Here is an 18,438-nt window from a genome sequence, read left to right on the forward strand (position 1 = left end):
GTGACATCGGAGGTCAGATGGGCCTCTTCATCGGGGCCAGCATCCTCACCATCCTCGAACTCTTCGATTATCTCTACGAGGTGAAGTATCGCTGAGTCATCACTCTGCATCCCATTACTTTGAGTCATCGTATCGTGAATAAACATTTGAAAAGAAAAACGTAAATGTGGTTAATACGATGACTCTTGTCTCTTGGAACGGCAAAGTATATGCATTGGAAAGAAAGATGAAAATGGCAATTTTGCAATAAAAACACTACTTTGTATTGAATATAAAACACATACTAGATAGAAAGCAAGGTAGTTTTGCAATGGAATTATTTCTCTGTACTGAATATAAATTATGTACATATGGGAAAGGGAAACAAAACACTAATTTGGCAATGGAATCTTACAGCAAAAAAAAAAGATTTTCATAATGGAATTACTACTCTATATTATAGACTATGAAATACACAAAAAATAAATTTTACAATTGTGTCACTACTCTGTATTACATGTAACATGCTTATTTAAAAGAAACGAAATTACTTAAATTTAAAAAATATTATGAATTAATAAATGATTAACTAAACATTTAAAGATGGGGGAAAAAAACATAATTAATATATGTATGGATGGAAAAGAGAAACAAAACACTAATTTGCCAATGGAATCTTACAGTTAGAAACATTTTCATAGTGGAATTATTACTCTATATTCACGATGAAATACACGTGAAAAAATGTTTACAATTGTGTCACTATTCTGTATTAAATGTAACATGCTTATTTAAAAGAAAGGATATAATTTAAATGAAAAAATATACTGAATTAATGAATTATTAACTAAACATTTAAAGAAGGGGGAAAAACATAATAAATACGTATGGATGGAAAAGAGAAACAAAACACTAATTTGGGAATGAAATCATACAGCTAGAAAGATTTTCATAGTGGAATTACTACTCTATATTGCCTATGAAATACACAAGAATTTTTTTTACAATTTGACACTACTCTGTATGAAATGTAACATGCTTATTTAAAAGAATTGAAATCATTTTAACTTTAAAAAATTATGAATTAATGAATTATTAACTAAACATTTAAAGACGGGGAAATTTTTTTTTCCAGTTGAATCATTGTTCCATATTAAATATAAAATGCATATTGGAGGGGAAAGAAACAAGCAGCAATTGCCCAAAGAAAAAAAAAACACCAATTCAAAGATGGAACCATTCATCTGTATTAAATATGAAATGAATATTGTCCGTAAAAGTCTATTATTCTGAAAGCATATCTCTTGTCCACATGTACAAAGTATTTTCTACACTGTATAATTTTGTTAAACATATTTCAATGGGCAAGGATAATCCTGACATTGTTAGATATGATATAAGACTATAAATATCAGGGAATTCAAAAGGCTTTTTTTTTTATTCTTATTCTTTCACTCCTGCTGACAGTCGCACCCTAAAAAGGAGACTTTTATTGAACTTATGTACTACACGCGCAGACGCGCATATTTTCACAACATTAGCATTTCCGCCGTTATATTTTAGATGAGTCAGAATGTCCGCTCTCATTAGTCAGAGAGAATTACGGCAGCGCTGAGAGCTTTTCGCCCGCAAATCTCTATTTGTTTGCTCTGCGTGGTCAATGGGGAAACATATTTACAGCGGCATAAAATCTCATTTCAACCCGCCAGATGCTTTCAATAGGAGCGGCGTGGGCCGGAAGGAGCGGAACGTTTTGCCGCGGTGACGGCTGTCCGTCTTTGTCTTTCTGTCTGCGCCTCGCTTCTCAGGTGATCAAGTACAAGCTGTGCCGATGCGTCAAGAAGAAACACAAAGGCCGCAGCAACAACGACCGGGGCACTGCGCTGAGTCTGGATGATGTGAAGCATCATGTCAGTAGACCAGAGGTGGCAAAAGCACTCACATGCTCTACTTACGTTGTGTCAAATGAATTCATCCATCCATCTATTTTCTTAGCCGCTTATCCTCACAAGGCTCACGGGGAATGCTGGACACTATCCCAGCTGTCAACGGGCAGGAGGCGGGGTACACCCTGAACTGGTTGCCAGCCAATCGCAGGGCAGAGACGAACAGCCGCACTCATAATCACACCCAGGGGCAATTTTGTGCAAATAAAGTTGCATATTTGTGGGAGGGCGGTACGGTGGAGCAGCTGGTAAAGCGTTGGCCTCACAGTTCTGAGGTCCCGGGTTCAATCCCAGACCCGCCTCTGGAGTTTGCATGTTCTCCCCGTGCCTGCGTGGGGTTTTCTCCGGGCAGTCCGGTTTCCTCCCACAAATCCCCAAAACATGCAACATTAATTGGACACTCTAAATTGCCCCAAGGTGTGATTGTGAGTGCAGCTGTTTGTCGCCATGTGCCCTGCGATGGGCACGCAACCAGTTCAGGGTGTATGTACCCTGCCTCCTGCTCGTTGACAGCTGGGATAGGCTCCCCGCGACCCTCATGAGGATAAGCGGCGAAGAAAATGGATGATTATAATAAGACGACTCACATGTAAAAAGGATTTTCACTTGTTTGAAGCTCCTTTTTACTTGAAATAAGTCGAAAAAATATTGCCCATTAAGCTAAAAAAATTAATAAAAATACTCCATGTGCTATTTACTTCCTACATCAACTACATATTAGCTTGCAACAAGTGCTAGCTTGTATTTTTTTTTTTTACAAGTGTAATTTGATCAGCTTTCAGACTTTGAATAGAATAGAATCGAACTAATATTGTTGGTAAAAAATGTGAGTTTTTGCACCCCCCCCCCCCCCGCCTTTTAAGTGCCTTCACCACGTCCGTCCGCATCGCCGTCTCCCGCCTCCGCCGCTCGTGAGGTGGCACGCAAGCACGGCGGCGGGTTGACGAGCGAGCCGGCCGGACGATGAGCAACGAGACGAGACACGCGAGGGCAGATTGAGCGTAATCGAAGCGGGAGGGGGAGTGGGGGGGGGGGTCCAGATTAAAAGCTTCAGGGCAGCGCTGAGGGAATGTGACAGTTCGCGTTTGCCGGCCTCATTGGAGCCACTTTAATTGTAAAGCAGAGCAAAGGCACGATAGTCGGATAGTCCTCGTCTGGCCTCCTTTTCCATCACTTTTATTGATTGAATCTTGGATTTCCCACCCCTCCAGCCTTCAATTTGAACCTTAAAGATCCACACTTGAGCTTTATTGGCTACTACACCATCAACAAACGCATGCCTACATTTCTGTTTTGCGTTTCATTTTTTTTTTAAGGGGGGATGAATGGCTGGAAATGACATAAAGAGGATTTACACCACATGGTTCAAATTACACAATTCCCATTTTTGCCCATTTTAGCTGCATGTATAGATGATGAAGTACGGAAATCGGATATCTTCAGATTGGACTCAGACTTTTTCCAAATGTGGATGAAAATCTGATCTGGATTGAAAACGTCACTAAAAACACACCAATCAGTGACTCTTAGCCTTTTCAGTTCGGAGTGGTCACGTTCTGCGTGTACCGTAATTTCCGGCCTTTTTTCACACGCTTTCAACCCTGCGGTTTATGCGGCGATGCGGCTAATTTGTGCTTTTTTTTTTACGGCCACAACGGGGCACTCGAGTGGAAAAGGTAAGCGTGAGACCTGTGGAATATATGTTCCGAGGAAGTGACTTTTACCAGTCTGGCCCTGTTTGTTAGCGCTGCGCTGGCGTGTTACTGCTGTGTCTCGGTGATTTTTACCAGTATGTTTTTTTTTTTTTTTTTAAACATCCCTGTTAGCATACCTGTCAACTTTTCGGCGTGCCAACCTCTATAAACTACCAAAAAAATCCTGATAAGAGAGCCAAAAATCCTTATAACATACCTGTAAGAGAGACCTGTCAGACCTGTATTGCCCGTAAGAGAGGTAACACAACTCAAGGTGTCACGCTAACGTACCCAAACTCACGGCGGACTCCTGATGACACTGTGGGGAGGAAAAATGCGTTATCGGCTATTTTGAGGAAGCACTTTGGAGGAGGAGGAAGGTGAACACTGCCGTCGTGCGAGCCAGAACACCAGAAAGTCGACCGCAAACACTCCGCTAGTGAGCTCGACCGACCGCGACGAAAAAGTGTGGCGAAACCACAGGAACTTTTTTAGGGAGAACGGAATTTGTTCAGAATCCGTATGATTTGTGATATACGGCCGCATACTTAAGATTCACCACAAAATCCGTATGAACTACGGCTAAACCGTACAAGTTGACAGGTAGAGTGAGACCGGTGGATTATATGTGCCGAGGAAGTGACTTTTACCGGTCCAGCCCTGTTAGCACTGCGCTAGCGTGTTACTGCCGTGTCTCAATAATTTTTACCGGTATGTTTTTTTTTAACCGGCCCTGTTAGCGCGGCGCTGGGGTTAGCATTAGCATGGGGACGCTAGCGTTAAACTCTCTGTGTACGTGTTTCAATTTGGGTTTCAATGAGGGCACTTGCGGCTTTTACACGACTGCAGCATATGTATGTACCAAATGGTATTTTCTTTACAAATGTACTGGGCGAGGATTATGTTACATGCAAATTTAGACAAACGTTCCCTTTGTTCAAACCGGCAAAATGCGACAAGCCAGTCAGTCGTATTACGTTTCTGACAATTTAATCGCACGCTCATCAACACGACACAAACATGATAAAATAGCTAACACAAAATAGCTGTTGAAGAACAGAGTAGTTGAACCACGACGGCGAATCATCACCAATGTTGAACGAATGTCCCCAAACAAGCAAATGTTCGTCCCAGTGGCTATTCCAAGTTAGCGAAAGTTCCAGCCGGTCCAAAAACGAAAGGCAGCAGGCGTCCGTGTAGTTAGTGTTCCGAGCAGCGTAGTTTCCCAGGGCAGCGGGAGTCAGTTCGAAGTCGTTAGAAGAAGCCTCCTTGTCCGTCTTTCTCGCCCTTATATAGGTAATCCTTGAAACATTTCAGACTTCTGTGTTACAAAGGACACAAAGAGTCCGCGTCACTCGTACCCAAGAGCATTAAAGGAAACCGCGTCACATCATAAAGACTTAAACGTATGAAAGGAAACAGTGTCATAAAGATCAACTAAAAACAATAAAAGGAAAATAAAGAGAACAAATAATAAAAATGTACACATAGCACTTAGCACCAGGTGCGCGCTGTAGCCCCCCTTTCTCCCCTTTTTCACGTTCTTTATTATCTTCCCGCCAGGCTCCGTGCGACAACCTGCGCCCGCCGTCCACGTACTCGGGCAACATGCTACCTCATCACCCGGCCCAGGGCAACTTCGAAGACTTCACCTGCTGAGGTGAACCGATCTTGATGGGGAGTTGAGCGAGTGCATTTTTTATTTTTTTTTTGCAACCAAAGTCCAAATGATACGGCGAGACTATCCCGGCGAGGAGCCGGCACCGCGGCCAAAAAGGCAAACTTTTGTACAGTTCGGGTGGGAACAAAAAAAAAAAAAAACTTGTCGCCCCAGGTTTTGCGGAGAGAAGAGCGCACCCCAACACGTCCATTTCACGCGGGACTCTCATTTATTCATCCTTCTGGAGCACTGCCGGAACAGAGACCTCGACTCGGACCGTTCTTTCTCTCTCTCATACGCACCCTTGAGAAAAAGAAGAGAAACTGTACCCCCCCAACTCCCTAAAAAATGACAGAGAGAGAGACAGAGAGAGAGAGAGAGAGAGAGAGAGAGAGTCCCTCACCTCCATCCAGAAGAGGGACAAACATCCGCCCTTGTCAGCACATGTAGCCACATCATGGCGAGTGTTCAGGTCTCACTGTGTAAATGCATGCTCGTATTTGTCCATTTGCATGGTTTATCGTTTGCTATCTTTTTTTTGTTAAATATACGCTATAATACACATCTATATGCTATTCAAAAAGTACCAAGTTTGCCTCGTTCAGCAGAAGGAAGATGATGTTTCTCATATTGTGTGCGCGTGTGTACACGTAACTCATCCAAAGTGTGCAAAAGATGTCTCTTCAGTTCCCCGCACGGCGACTCCTCTCAGCTCTTTTGTTCACATTAAAATAGGACATACATTGTGCCTTGAGATAAATAAGAGTTTAATTTGTTCCATGACCGACCGCCCTCATAACATAAAACATATCTCAAATCATCTTCCCCCTTTGAAATGAATGGAAATGTCAATCCATTCCATTCTCCCCCTAATACCTGAAAAAAAAAAAAAAAATATGTACCGTAATTTCCGGCCTACGAGCTGCGACTTTTTTCACACGCTTTCAACGCTTCGGTTTATGCGGCGATGTGGCTGATTTGTGCATTTTTTCTAACGGGCGCAAGGGGGCGCTCGAGCGGAAAAGGTGAGAATGAGACCCGGTGGAATATATGTACCGAGAGAGTGACTTTCCCTGGCCCAGTTAGCGCTGTGCTAGCATTTTGCTGCTGTGTTACTGGCGTGTATCAGTGATATTTACTGGTAAGTTTTATTTTAACCGTCCCTGTTAGTGTTGCATTAGCACTAGCGCGGCATTAGCGTTAGCGCTAGCTTTAACGCAGCGCTAGCGTTAGAATTAGCATTAGCACTAGCTTTAACACGGTGCTAGCGTTAGCGCTAGGATTAAACTCTTTCTATGTACTGTCTTTCTTTGTAAATATGTCGTGTTTCAATGTGGGCAGTTGTGGCTTTTACACAGCTGCGGTGTATGTATGCACCAAATGGTATTTCCTTTACAAATGTACTCGGTGAGGCTTGTAAACAGGTGTAGGCCGGGAATTACGTTAATGTCTTTTCTGATAAGGAAAGTAGCACTTTATAACAATGATTGTCGAAGTGTGCAACAATTACCAATTAAAAGTTGAAACTCTGCGTCATCAAGACAGCCAAAATAGTTGCGGTCCAATGAGGTTTGGTTTCTTCCCTTTTGGCCATCGCCCCTTTTAACTTTCAGGATGTATGTCGCAGCAAGAACCGCGTTGCTTCTGAATGTTACACATGCAGCATCGGCGTGAGGAGAAAGTCGAAATCAGTACTTTCCTTCGTGTTCCAAAGCTTTTCAGGGATCGATTCTTCCCGTCATCCGCAAGAACCCGATTCATGTTGAATGTTGCCGGACGTTATAGTGGTTGTTTTATGGATGATCGCTTGGCGTGGATGACATACTTTGACCTGACTGTTTTCTACTGTTATTTAGTCGTCAGTTCAGCTTTATGGGATTGCAAAAGTCTACACACCCCTGATCAAATGCCAAATTTGGCTGGATAAAACATGGGAACAAGAGCAATCTTTTAAGACTTTCTACCTAGAATCTGTATTCGGCCATTGGGAAAAAAAATTGAGGAATGGAGCAAAAATAGACAAAAATTATGTCATGTTATTATCCAAGCCGCTTATCCTCACAAGGGTCGCAGGAAAGCTGGAGCCTATCCCACATAGCTTCGGGCGAAAGGCGAACTACACCCTGAACAGTCAGTTGCAGGGCAGATATCGAGACCATCACTGAGCAGGAATCAATATCACGCTGCCTGTACCAAAGGCAGGCGTGTGTACCACTACACCATCAGTGACAGATCAGAAGTCAAGGATAAGAATTTGTTCAAGTTACTGTAAAAAGTGTCTTGTTAAGGGCAAATTATTTAGCAGGGTTTTTTTGCAACATTTTTGAACATTTTCCAATATTTTGGAATGTTTTTGAAAGTTTTTAAATAGATTTTGGCGCGTGTACCACTACACTATCAGTGACTCAACGGAAATAATGTAGTTGTCCTAATGTTTGAACCTTACTTTCATTTCAAAATCTTCCAAACAATAGCAACATCCCACTTTTTAGGGTGTCGACACTTAACGTGATTGCACACGTTATCTGTAAGTTTATTTTCCCTTTCAAAAAAAAAAAAGATGTACAGGTTAAAGCTCACAATAGGAGAACATGTTGAAATTGTTGTTTTGGGTTTTTTTTTTTTTTTTTTAATATCACAAAAAACCTGCCATTTGAACAGTGGGTGTGTATACTTTTTTTGTGGTTGTTGTTTTTTTTTTTCATTTGTCCACATCCCCTCATTCCATCCACGCCTGCAGGGGGCGCCGGGCCAGAGTGGCAATGTTGGCGTTTGGACTCCTTTTGTGTTGTGGGGCTTTTTGAACTGTTCCCGTATGTGTGTTCTTGTTGCCGACGTCTTCTCAAAGCACAATACCGCCACCATGTATGGAGAGCTAATATAAAAGAAAATGTACTCTTCTTCTGCTTCTTCTTCTGGATATATTGTCTTATGATTACTATTGTGCCGATCGGACTGTTTCCTTTTTTGCTTTTCATATCCAGTGTGCTCACTTATTGCCTGATAATCTCGTCTCCTTCTCCCAGCCAGGCAATGGGCTGTTTTATTGCGTTAGCCCTGCATAAATAAAGTGTAAATATCATTTTTTGGAAAATTGCTATTTTGAAAATGTACTCTTAATTTGTGAACGTTCAAGTCTCCGAAGAGCTTGTTTGTCAGCGGGCCTGGTTGGATGGAAATGAATTTCGACTGCTTAAGCGGTGCGGTTGGGCCAAATTTGAGCATTTTCTCTCTCTCACGATGAAAGTCGGTAAAGGGCCAATTATCAAATATCTCGAAAAGAAAACAATGAGTGATTATCCTCTGTTGTATTGAATGTTTTTCCTGCAATTATGGAATATACTGCATTTTTTATTCTCGTTCTTTAAGCTCAGGATTTTCCTCGGTATTCACAAGGCGCATTTTGGCACTGCGACGCAGTTAGCAGATAAGCTAACAGTTAGCCTAGCTTCTTCCACAGCTCCACCGATCCTCAAATCAACAAGTTATCTTTTCATCCCACGCCGTCTTTGTGAAATTAAATCCCTATCGGCGACACGCGAGAGTAGCGAGGCAAAAAAGACAGCTATTATCTCCATCTCTCTTATCTCCTCGCAGCTTTGATCCAGGCTGCGCTCGGCCGAGCTGCGAGCCAAAACATTTGGAAAGGCAATTACAGCTTCAGCTACTGTGCGACAAAAGCGCGCAGATGAGGAATATTTTTTCCCCTCCAAAAATGGGTGTGTGTGTGTGGGGGGGGGGGGGGGGGGGTATCAAGCTTGTCCAGCGGCAGCTGCCGCAGATTCAGGTCAACTTGTGCTGAATTATCGGGTGCATCGCTCGCTGCCAAGCAACAAAACGCAGCAGCTCCATTGTGATTACTGTGCGCCAACGTAATCTTCTCAAACTTGTTGCCTTTGTGAAATTATTGGTGTATAAAAGTATATTTTTAACATTCTTCATTGTCATCCAGGGTAAACTAACGAGTAAAACTACTCACCCTTTGAGGAGACCCATCATGTAATCGTCTCTCTGATATTTGCATACACTATAAAACACAAGTGAATACGAACGGCAGCAAGAATTGTGATGTGAGGAGTGTTGGTTTGCGCGATTAGCAAAAATCCACAATTGATGCCCCCAAAAAAGGTCTATGCAGTCCTCAGTCTACGACTGAGATCCATTCCTAGAGTACGCGACCTCACTCGAATTTCGACTTAAGTCGCATTCCGTCATTAAAGTCAGAATATACGTCAAAATATTTTGTGTAAAAAAACAAATACATTGAAATAAACAAGATGATGTACTTAGCATGACAGCTGAAAGGCAGATGGAGAAGAAGAAGGGGAGGCAGTGTTTAGCTATTGCGAAGGAACCTGGTCCTGAATCCTCTCCATCTCCACAAGTATCAAAGAACCTTGTTTTGTGATCTTTGTATCCGACAGATACTGGCGTTCTCTTTAATAATTGTCACCACGGTCGACCGACTTAAAGCCTTGGTGGTGTTGCTGTCTCTCTTTTCTCCAATCTTTTTATGATCTTGATCTTCGTTTCCATGGTAATGGATTTTCTTTTGGCTGCAGAAGCATTGCTAAAAGACACAGCTTTCTTCTTTGGGGCCATAATGTCAAAAAAGGAGGTCGAAAAATGCAAAGATACTCCTGGCGCACAAACACGGACAAGCATTACCCAGACAAAATGCCGCACGGGACGGGCGTTGTAAAGTTGAAACATCTTAGGTCGAGACCGTCTTAACCCGAGGACTCCCTGTAACTGCTTATAGTTCCCACAAGATGGTGACAAAGCACTAGTCTTGTCGAGATGAAATTCCACAATTCACTTCAGCATAGTTCCTTGTTACAAGATAGCCTAGGATGGCAAGATTTGTTCAGTTCATTGACCAAGCTTGTCTCATTGTAGGATAATATCAATATAAGAGAACCTTTATTAATCCCAGAATGGGGAAATAGCAATCGTTTCAGCAGCAATAGAGGATACAGGAAATTTTTTAAAATGCCAACGTCGTCAGAAGTTCACCACATGACAGGGAGGGGTGCTGCAGCTGTACTCAGCTGTGTACAGAGTGAACAGAAGAGGTGCCAGGACAGTTCCTTGTGGTGTCCCGGTGGTGCAGACGAGCACGTCAGACCCGTGGTCGGTTCTTTAGCTCATCTGTGATCCTAGATGTTTGGGGATTGTCCATGACTGTCCTTCACTGAGCAGGTTTTGTTGTTTTGTATTGGTGGAAAGAAATAAGAAAGAAATCAAATAAACGAGATCGTCGCAGTGCTCACAAGGTTCTCCGGGTGGGGCTCTGATGTGTTGAGATGATGGCATCCTCAGCCCTAATGCCAGGCTGATGTTGAGGGTGGTCAATGGACCTTTCCAACCTGTCAATCACTCGTACAATAATAGCCAATCAGATAGCCGCATTGTCTTCACCCCTGGCTTGACACGCCCCTCTCGTCTGTTGGATTTCAATATGAAGTCTGTGAGGCGTCTAACTTTTTTGCATCGATCGCCAACGTTCAGCTGTAAGTCTGACATTGCGTCCTACTCCGTCCAAAATCTTAATTCCGTGCACATATCCTTGCGTTAAATAGTTGAGACGTCTCTGTAGAACCCTCTTGGACAAGTCTGGTGCATTTGGCAAAACAAACCTAGAATACGTGATAGAGAATTGACTTCAAACCTGTTCTGTTCGCCACTTCGGAAGATTGTGGGAGATGTAGCTAAGGGGGGCGGAGCTGAAGATGGCCAGTCGGAAAGGTCCATTGAGGAGCGCCGGTGTACGAGGACCAATCTCTCTAGGGTCTTCATCAGTTGAGAGATCAGTGCCGCTAACAGGGTAGTTGGTGACCTCCTTTGGTACCACTGGAGGGCGTCGAAACCTGTTGAAGAAAAGGTTCCGATCACTGCTCCACACTAGCCCCCCTCCCCAATCGTAGTCTCGGGTTGTTTGTGGCCTGAGATGGTCGTCAGACATCAAATGATTGCTCTTGAAGTTACTTTTTGGCTTTGCGATCTGTGTGGCATTCGTGTTGAGGCGGCACCCGTGAAATCCAACACGCAAGCCTCGTCGTGCGAGTTTAGCATTTTGCTCGACTTCAGCGCCGCGCCTGAAGTCGAGCTGCCGTTCGCCACCGTCACATTCACGCGAGGTTCCGCGCTCGTTCCAGAAACAACAACTCGTGGGCTTTTGTCTTCGGCGGCGAGTGTAAATGAGCGCAATTTCATCGCTAGCGTGCGTATCCGAAGCGTCCAAACTTCAGTCATGATTGTGAGGCAAATCTTTGCTGTCACATGTGTGCACTGCAATTAGGATTCTCAGCCATATGTCAAAAAGATAAAGCCGCTTTTGCCCCCCGCCCCCTTTTTTTTAAAACGGCTCGGGATTATGGTGCAATTTGTCAGCCGGCCAGAGTGAGACAAAGCAAGAGAGAGCGAAAGAGGCGGCATCAGACGTGCTCGTCTTATTGCGCTTGACTCATCTGGTCCGAGTGTTCCGTGGGCTGTCACCGGGGCGAGATGGATGCGCCTAATCGGCTGCCATCTTGGAGGGGAAAAAACGCTCCTCTGGACGTTGGGAGGAAATAACACTCGCTGTGCCGTTAATGAGAATTTGTATGAGAAATGATTCATAATAAACGTGACTCTTATCTGCTACACGTTTTATAAAGCATTAACTTGGGCAAACTGTTGCTAAAAGCCTCAAGTCCCTTTGTTATATATATTTTTTTCAAAATATCAAAATACTTGCATACTAATCCTTTGGATGTTGGAGTTGTTGTTGTTTTTTCGACATCCCACGTGATGTCGTTTGAACGTCAGCGGTCATCTCGAAACTTTTCGATTACATAATGTGTGCGACTCTTGTAGCGGCATCGTTAAAACAAAATGCCCCAAAAAGGAGAAACACACTTGTGGAATTTTAGATGAGTGCCTGTCAAATGAATACATTTTCTTTACTGTCACCAAGTCACGGGCAATTTTTGTGGATTTTGCATGTTCTCCCGGTGCCTACACGGGTTTCCTCCGGGAACTCCCTTTTCCCCCCACATTCCCAAAACATGAAACATTAATTCGACACTTTAAATTGCCCCGAGGTGTGATTGTGAGTGCGGCTGTTTGTCACCATGTGCCCTGCGATTGGCTGGCAACCAGTTCAGGGTGAATCCCGCTACCTGCCCGTTGACAGCTGGGATAGGCTCCAGCACTCCCAGCGACCCTCGTGAGGATAAGCGGCAAAGTAAATGGCTGGATGGATGAACGTTAAACTCTATGGCAGCAAACCTATAGTGACAGGCAGAACAATCAGATGTTCTTCTTCTTGGCGGCGGAAGGTCCAATCAAGCTGTTGCCGTTCATGGAACTTTTTTAGCTAAACAGGCACAGATGTCGCACGATGAATTTGTGAGCCCACAGAAACGAGATCATCGTCAAATATGGACTTTTGGGGGACATCTTTTGTTTTAGTGTGTGCTATGAAGTTGTTGTAGCTTTTCTCTGTAGCGCTTAGGAAGCAGTGACCTAGAAGACTCCCGCTGATCGGCTTCTGCTTTCTTGTTTGTTGGCCCGGGGAGCACAATCATCATCTCCGGGCAGATGGAGCCTCCCACGACAACCACACACTCAAAAGAGGTCATCGCGGGTCTGTTTCGCTTCGAAAACGCTCGCCGAGAAGTCGCAAAATATTGCCAAATAGCAGAAAACTAAAAATAAAATGGACCACGCGGTACACGTCGAATACAGAATTCATTTGGCCGAGGTTTCCAATTCAGGCCCTCTTGTCAGACAATTTCCACTTTTTTTTTTTTTTTTTGTGCAGAGAGCTTTTATAAAATTTGTTGCCTCGATGCCTTGGAATATACATAAATAAAAGTCCACCTCACAGTCTTTTATTATTACCAACCATTTTTAATGATAAATTAGGACATTAGAAAGCTATGCAGTGGAGTTATGACTTTAAGATCGACGCATAATTCTCCACGTTTGAAGTTAATTAAAAAAAAAAAAACGTTTGACGGCAAGACAAAACGGTCCCACGGTTTGACGGACGTCTCTTTAATGGGGTCGACCTTCCCGCGAAAAGCCACACGACGGTGACCGACGCGAGCGTTTGCATTGCAGCTCATTACTCAAAGTGATCGGCGCAGACGTTCAAGTGTGCCATTTGTTTTTTTTTTTTTTTACCTCGCATGCAAATGTGGCACATCAGATTGACTCACGTCGCCCGCAACATTCCGGATAGTCATATACTGTTTTCGTCTGACGTCACACACCTTCCGATTTAGAACGCAGGAGCCATCTTGGTTTGGTGAATTCACATAAACACACGTAACAAACCAGGAATCATTTCAGAAAGGTGTACAAATGGGGGCGCACTGCTATTTTATCGTTCGTTGTAAAGCGTCGTTCTTTCGACAGCCAGCTGTTATCAAGAACGAGTCCGAGAAAACGGAGCAGTTAGCAACCAAACGGCGACAACTGTGGCTGTCTCGTATTAGCAGAGCTAATCGAGCAGCCAAGCACAATACTCGTGTGTGAATGCAATGCACGTCTCCATAACCTGTATTTTCTATGTCATTTTAATAAGTTTGCAAAAACGAGTTACCACACCGCTAGCTGTTTCGTGAGTTGAGTTAAAAACGTTAGCCGTGGAAGTGGAGAAAAAAGGTGCGGGCTCCACTTGGGACTCGTCCCGGTCGAATGTCTCTCTTCCTCTCGGTAACAAAAATGAAAATAATAATCTACACCTCTTTCGTTGGCATAATCAACATGATTTCACACAACTCTGACTATAATCACGCGGTACATATTTAAATTGCATTGTGTGGTAAACTAACCTTAGCAGTGTGGGGAGACAGGTTGCTTACAATGGATACCGCCGCATGACGAACCCATTAATTGGTTGTAGGCCTCCAAACCTTTGTCATTCTGTCGTTGGTCCACGGTGTAAGGGCTTGCCGAGAAGAGGAAATAGTGGACGATGTCTGGATAGGCTACCGACGACCACTGTTGTGTGCTCCGTTTGTGTTTCTCCAAGGCATCTGGGTCAATATTGTCGATCAAAACACACTTCTTTTCGTAACGGTTTCTTGAAACAACATCTAATGAGCACCGATAACTTTCCAAAGTCTTTTTAGCCATCATGCGTCACTTCTAACAGTCGTAAGAACATTTGTGTAACTCCGGTCTATATGCAAAAGCATGAGAGTGAACAGCGCTTCAGTATGGTGAACCCATCCAACACGGCCAGGTGTCCCGGATGTAGTCACGTGGTCGAAAACTATTATCTATTGGAGTGAAAATGCTTCCCAAAAAGGTGAATTTTAAAGCACTTTTCAAGTGTATGACTACTATTGGGCTACTATATACAGGATAAACATGATGATCCGTTTTTATTTTTTTAAGAGCACGCTTATTATCGTGTTTGTGGAACCAAAACACTTTTTATGTGTAAGAAATGTCGACGTTCAACTGGGAGTCTCTGCAGTTCCGCAAGGCTCCACCACGAGCGCTGTGAGCTAAACCCTAGATTTCTCCCCGGCTCTCGCGAGAACTCGGCGCCTGGTTCCACGGCCAGCGGCCACCCAGTCGGAGAAGAGATGGCGGCCAGAGGGGGCTTTCAGTCGAAACCGACTGGCGGCGGAGGTGGCGTAATGGGTCCTGGGCCGCCGGTACCGGGCGCGGGGCCAGGTATGGGCCCAGGGACCCCCTCTGGAAGGATGGGACCGTCGCCGGCCGCGCAGAACCACATGTACCGTTCCCCGATGCCCGGGCCTGGCTACCCAGTAAGATCTCGCTTTTCCGATAGAACAAAGCCACCTTTAGCAGGGCTTTGTCACGGCCAGCTAACCATTAGCCGCACTGCGGTCGCCCGACGCTGCCGAATAGCCCCGAGCTGTAAGCTCGGAGTTGCTTCAAACTAATTTACTTTAAACGTCTCTTGGAGTTTGATGTGTAACTTATACCCCTCCGCTAAGCTTCCTGTCGGTACGCTATCTTTTCCCACTAGCTAATTAGCCTAGCATGCTAAAGTGGCTAGCTAGTCGCCGGAGCACCAATTCACTCACAAGTAGTTTCCGATTTTGTCCGATTCTCCGATGCCGCAAAACAGTCAAATTGATGTTTGACGTCCTCAATGCACGTACTCTCCGTTTCCAGGAGTTGGTTAATGAATGTCTCGTGAAACTAATGGGAGCGAGTGCACGTTGCTCCACTTTAGCTGGCTTCTCGTGTTCAAATATCCCTCCATTCGTTTGGATTTGGACGCGGCCACTTTCGTCTGCAAATGATAACGTCATATTTAAAATTTTAAAAAGTGTTTTGGTGGCAACGTTAGAGCGGTGTTAAATGGGGACAAATAGCTGCAGTTTAACTACATTGCAACATAGCGGAGCTGTGAGGAAAATTCGATTTTTCCCTTAATATGGTGACCAAAATTCTCTATATTAGTAACTGGAAATCATTTCAAGGGTTGACCAGTATGTGTAAGTCATTTATTTTACTTGACTATCGTTTGGTATTACGTACATAGTTGGAGATGTTGTAATAATCACCCAAATACCTACGGAAAGATCGTAACATAACCAATTGTGTATTGAGAATGCAATTTAATCTATTCTGATTTAGGGAAAAAAGTGTAAAGTGTTGCCTGCTTGTTCATGGTACATAATAGATGTAGCCACAGTGGTTTAAATAAAAACAGCAACACACTCAATTTAGGCACTTTTTCACTCCTCACTGACTTTCAAGTGCTGGAGGCCCCGTAGCTCAGTGGTTAGAGCACTGGTTTGATAAACTATGGGTTGTGGGTTCGTATCCCACTGGGGCCTCCACTCCCCTGAGAAGGGTTGCGTCAGGAAGGGCATCTGGCGTAAAAAATTGTGCCAAACATATATATGCGTTCATCTGAGATGAGACGCTGTGGCGACCCCGAAAGGGACAAGCCGAAACACACACAGACTTTCAAGACTTTTGAACCCATTTGTGAATTCAGTTGCTCATCAAAACAGCAGCACGTCAGCAGTTTGTGTGAAGTGTCAGCACAATTTGTTGGATTTCATTATTTTTTTCAATCCTAATCTGCTTCTGTTCCTTTTCCTTATTTTAACATCCATTTCTCTTCTGCAACTTTTATTTTTGTAATCGTTGAAGCCATTTTACATTCACAGTCAATTAAATTGACTCTTTGTCCCTGCCGGCTTGCACCGATTCTTCTTTAGAAATATCCGCCAATGTTTTTTCCCTACAAGGATACTCCTGTATTTAAAACTTAAATGGAAAAGTTTTCTTAGTGGTCTACTATTGTCAAGGGAGTAGGTTGCCTAGCGACAAGCGACTCCACTGAAAAGATGTCTTTTTCCCTTCCTCGAGCATCCTCGACTGCTTTCATTCATCCGAGCAGCCCAGCGCTAAATGGCGTCAACCTCATTTGTTCTCGGGTACTTCAAGGCCGCGCAGATGTGCGTGCATGCGGCGCAGCGTGGGCAGTCTCTCTACGTGGGGGAAGAGGCGGTGCATCTCGATAAGCCGTTTTTGTTGACGTCGAGTTGTCATCTGACGCCACCTCTGCACCGGGGGGGACGGTGGGCATTTTTGGGATTTCTTGTCTTCAGCCGCCGCTTTCGCCCACTGCGTCCATGCTGTCTGATACCAGGAGTCGTCTCTTTGAGTTCTTGGCACACGGTTTGGTGAGTGACGGTTGTTGTCTGCGTTCATACTAATCTTCCCGCGGTCTTGTTTCAGGACGGACACAGGAATGGACATTTTGCAGCCAAAACTGACTAAACTGTCGCACAGTGTGCAGGGTTTTGTGCACATTTTTTTTTTTTTTTTTTTTTTTTAGCAGCTTAATTTTACCGTGACTCTAAATTGAAAGTGCTGGTGATTGTTGTCACAAAGGGAATAGCCAATCAAAAATACACAGAAGCATTTACAAAACATTTCCGGGTACAAGTATAAGCGAGACGCAGCTGGATGCCTCAACACCACCAAGTTATTACCAATGCAGATTATATTGTATTTAACAGTAATACTTAACTGTATTTTAAATTTATTTGCATGGAGCTGAAAAGCGAAGTGTGGAGAGTCTCTGTTCCCAGAATGCAAAGCCTCAGTCAGTGAATAGGGGGAAACATCATTATCAGTCAAGTAATCCACACCGTTTTTTTATTCTCACCCGTTTCCTGTCTTGATGGGAATTCACTTCTTCCTTGACAACGGCGCCATGTTTTTGTGGTTCAATAAAATATTATGGTAGAGTATATAGCGGGGCTGCTCAATGTGCCGATTGGCAGTTTTGGTCAATCGTGCCCAAAAATAAACAAAAGATGTCAGCCTATATCCCATCTTCTCGCTTGATTCAGGTGTGGCAGATATGGCGTCATATTTACGGTCTCTCTCTTCCTTTCTCCACGGCAGTCGCGGCGATCCCCCCCATCCTTGTACATTGCGAGAGTCTGGCTGCTTGAAAACTAGATCTTGGGGTAAAAAAGTCTGGGCACCCCTGGTATATTGTATGTTGAGTCTGAAAACTGACTGTGGAACATTAACTTTTAAATAGAAGTTCAGGATGTCGCCACCGGGGGAACCAAACGCCGTTGTAAACCGAGGAGCTACTTTTCTGAGAGGTGCTTCTGTTATTTCGGATTTGTGGCTTGGGGTCCCTCAGGGCAATTGTAGACCAAAGTAACCTCCAGCCTTAAAAATAACAAATTAGTTTGTGTTTTTCACGACCAATAGCTCACAAATTCCAATAGATGTCATGTTTTATGACCTGCTGAAAGGATGCTGAGTGAAGATGTAATCACACTGGATCATTCAGGGCTATGTGCCAGCGTTTGTTTCAAGCCGACAATTCACCGTCTACTCGTGTTGTTTTTCTTTCATTTGACTTTTTTATTTATTTATTTTTGCAGAGACCAGGCATGCCTCCATCCAGCCGCATGACCTCGCAGGGACCCGCCATGGGGCCCCCGGGCTACGGCGGCAGCCCCGTGTCCCGCCCGGGGATGCCCGGTGTGATGGACCCGTCTCGCAAGAGGCCGGCCCCCCAGCAGATCCAGCAAGTTCAGCAGCAGAGCCGCAACCAGCAGTAAGAGGCGATCGATATCTCTGGAAGGGGATACATGGTTTTCATTAAAAATGCGGCGATTAATGGTGGGGTTAAATGATT

General features: G+C 44.1%; 2 protein-coding genes and 1 long non-coding RNA gene across 9 annotated transcripts in view; 2 read left to right on the forward strand and 1 right to left on the reverse strand.

The window, feature by feature from the left end:
- asic1b (acid-sensing (proton-gated) ion channel 1b) overlaps positions 1-5,585 on the forward strand; it is a 192,132-nt gene extending 186,547 nt beyond the window's left edge. For 2 of the 5 annotated variants that reach the window (XM_061831770.1, XM_061831768.1), the window contains 3 exons: positions 1-80; positions 1,788-1,889; positions 5,183-5,322. In XM_061831770.1, the coding sequence (XP_061687754.1) occupies positions 1-80; positions 1,788-1,889; positions 5,183-5,278 (278 nt within the window). In that variant the 3' untranslated portion in view covers positions 5,279-5,322. Of the gene's footprint in view, positions 81-1,787; positions 1,905-5,182; positions 5,323-5,453 lie in introns of those variants that run through there. The other 3 variants (XM_061831769.1, XM_061831766.1, XM_061831767.1) reach the window with 2 other exon arrangements.
- LOC133507109 (uncharacterized) lies at positions 1-14,720 on the reverse strand. The gene is made up of 3 exons (XR_009796745.1): positions 14,105-14,720; positions 3,837-4,940; positions 1-117 (listed from the first exon to the last, which is right to left on the reverse strand). It is a non-coding gene; the product is annotated as an uncharacterized LOC133507109 (long non-coding RNA).
- Positions 6,286-18,438, forward strand: part of smarcd1 (SWI/SNF related, matrix associated, actin dependent regulator of chromatin, subfamily d, member 1) — a 21,937-nt gene continuing 9,784 nt past the window's right edge. The window contains exons 1-2 of one of the 3 annotated variants that reach the window (XM_061831774.1): positions 6,286-6,420; positions 18,182-18,357. In XM_061831774.1, coding sequence (XP_061687758.1) covers positions 18,191-18,357 — 167 coding nt within the window. In that variant the 5' untranslated portion in view covers positions 6,286-6,420; positions 18,182-18,190. Of the gene's footprint in view, positions 6,421-14,808; positions 15,053-16,856; positions 16,955-18,181; positions 18,358-18,438 lie in introns of those variants that run through there. The other 2 variants (XM_061831771.1, XM_061831773.1) reach the window with 2 other exon arrangements.

Source organism: Syngnathoides biaculeatus, chromosome 10 (genome assembly GCF_019802595.1).
Source record: "Syngnathoides biaculeatus isolate LvHL_M chromosome 10, ASM1980259v1, whole genome shotgun sequence".
In the NCBI taxonomy this organism is placed as follows: domain Eukaryota; kingdom Metazoa; phylum Chordata; class Actinopteri; order Syngnathiformes; family Syngnathidae; genus Syngnathoides; species Syngnathoides biaculeatus.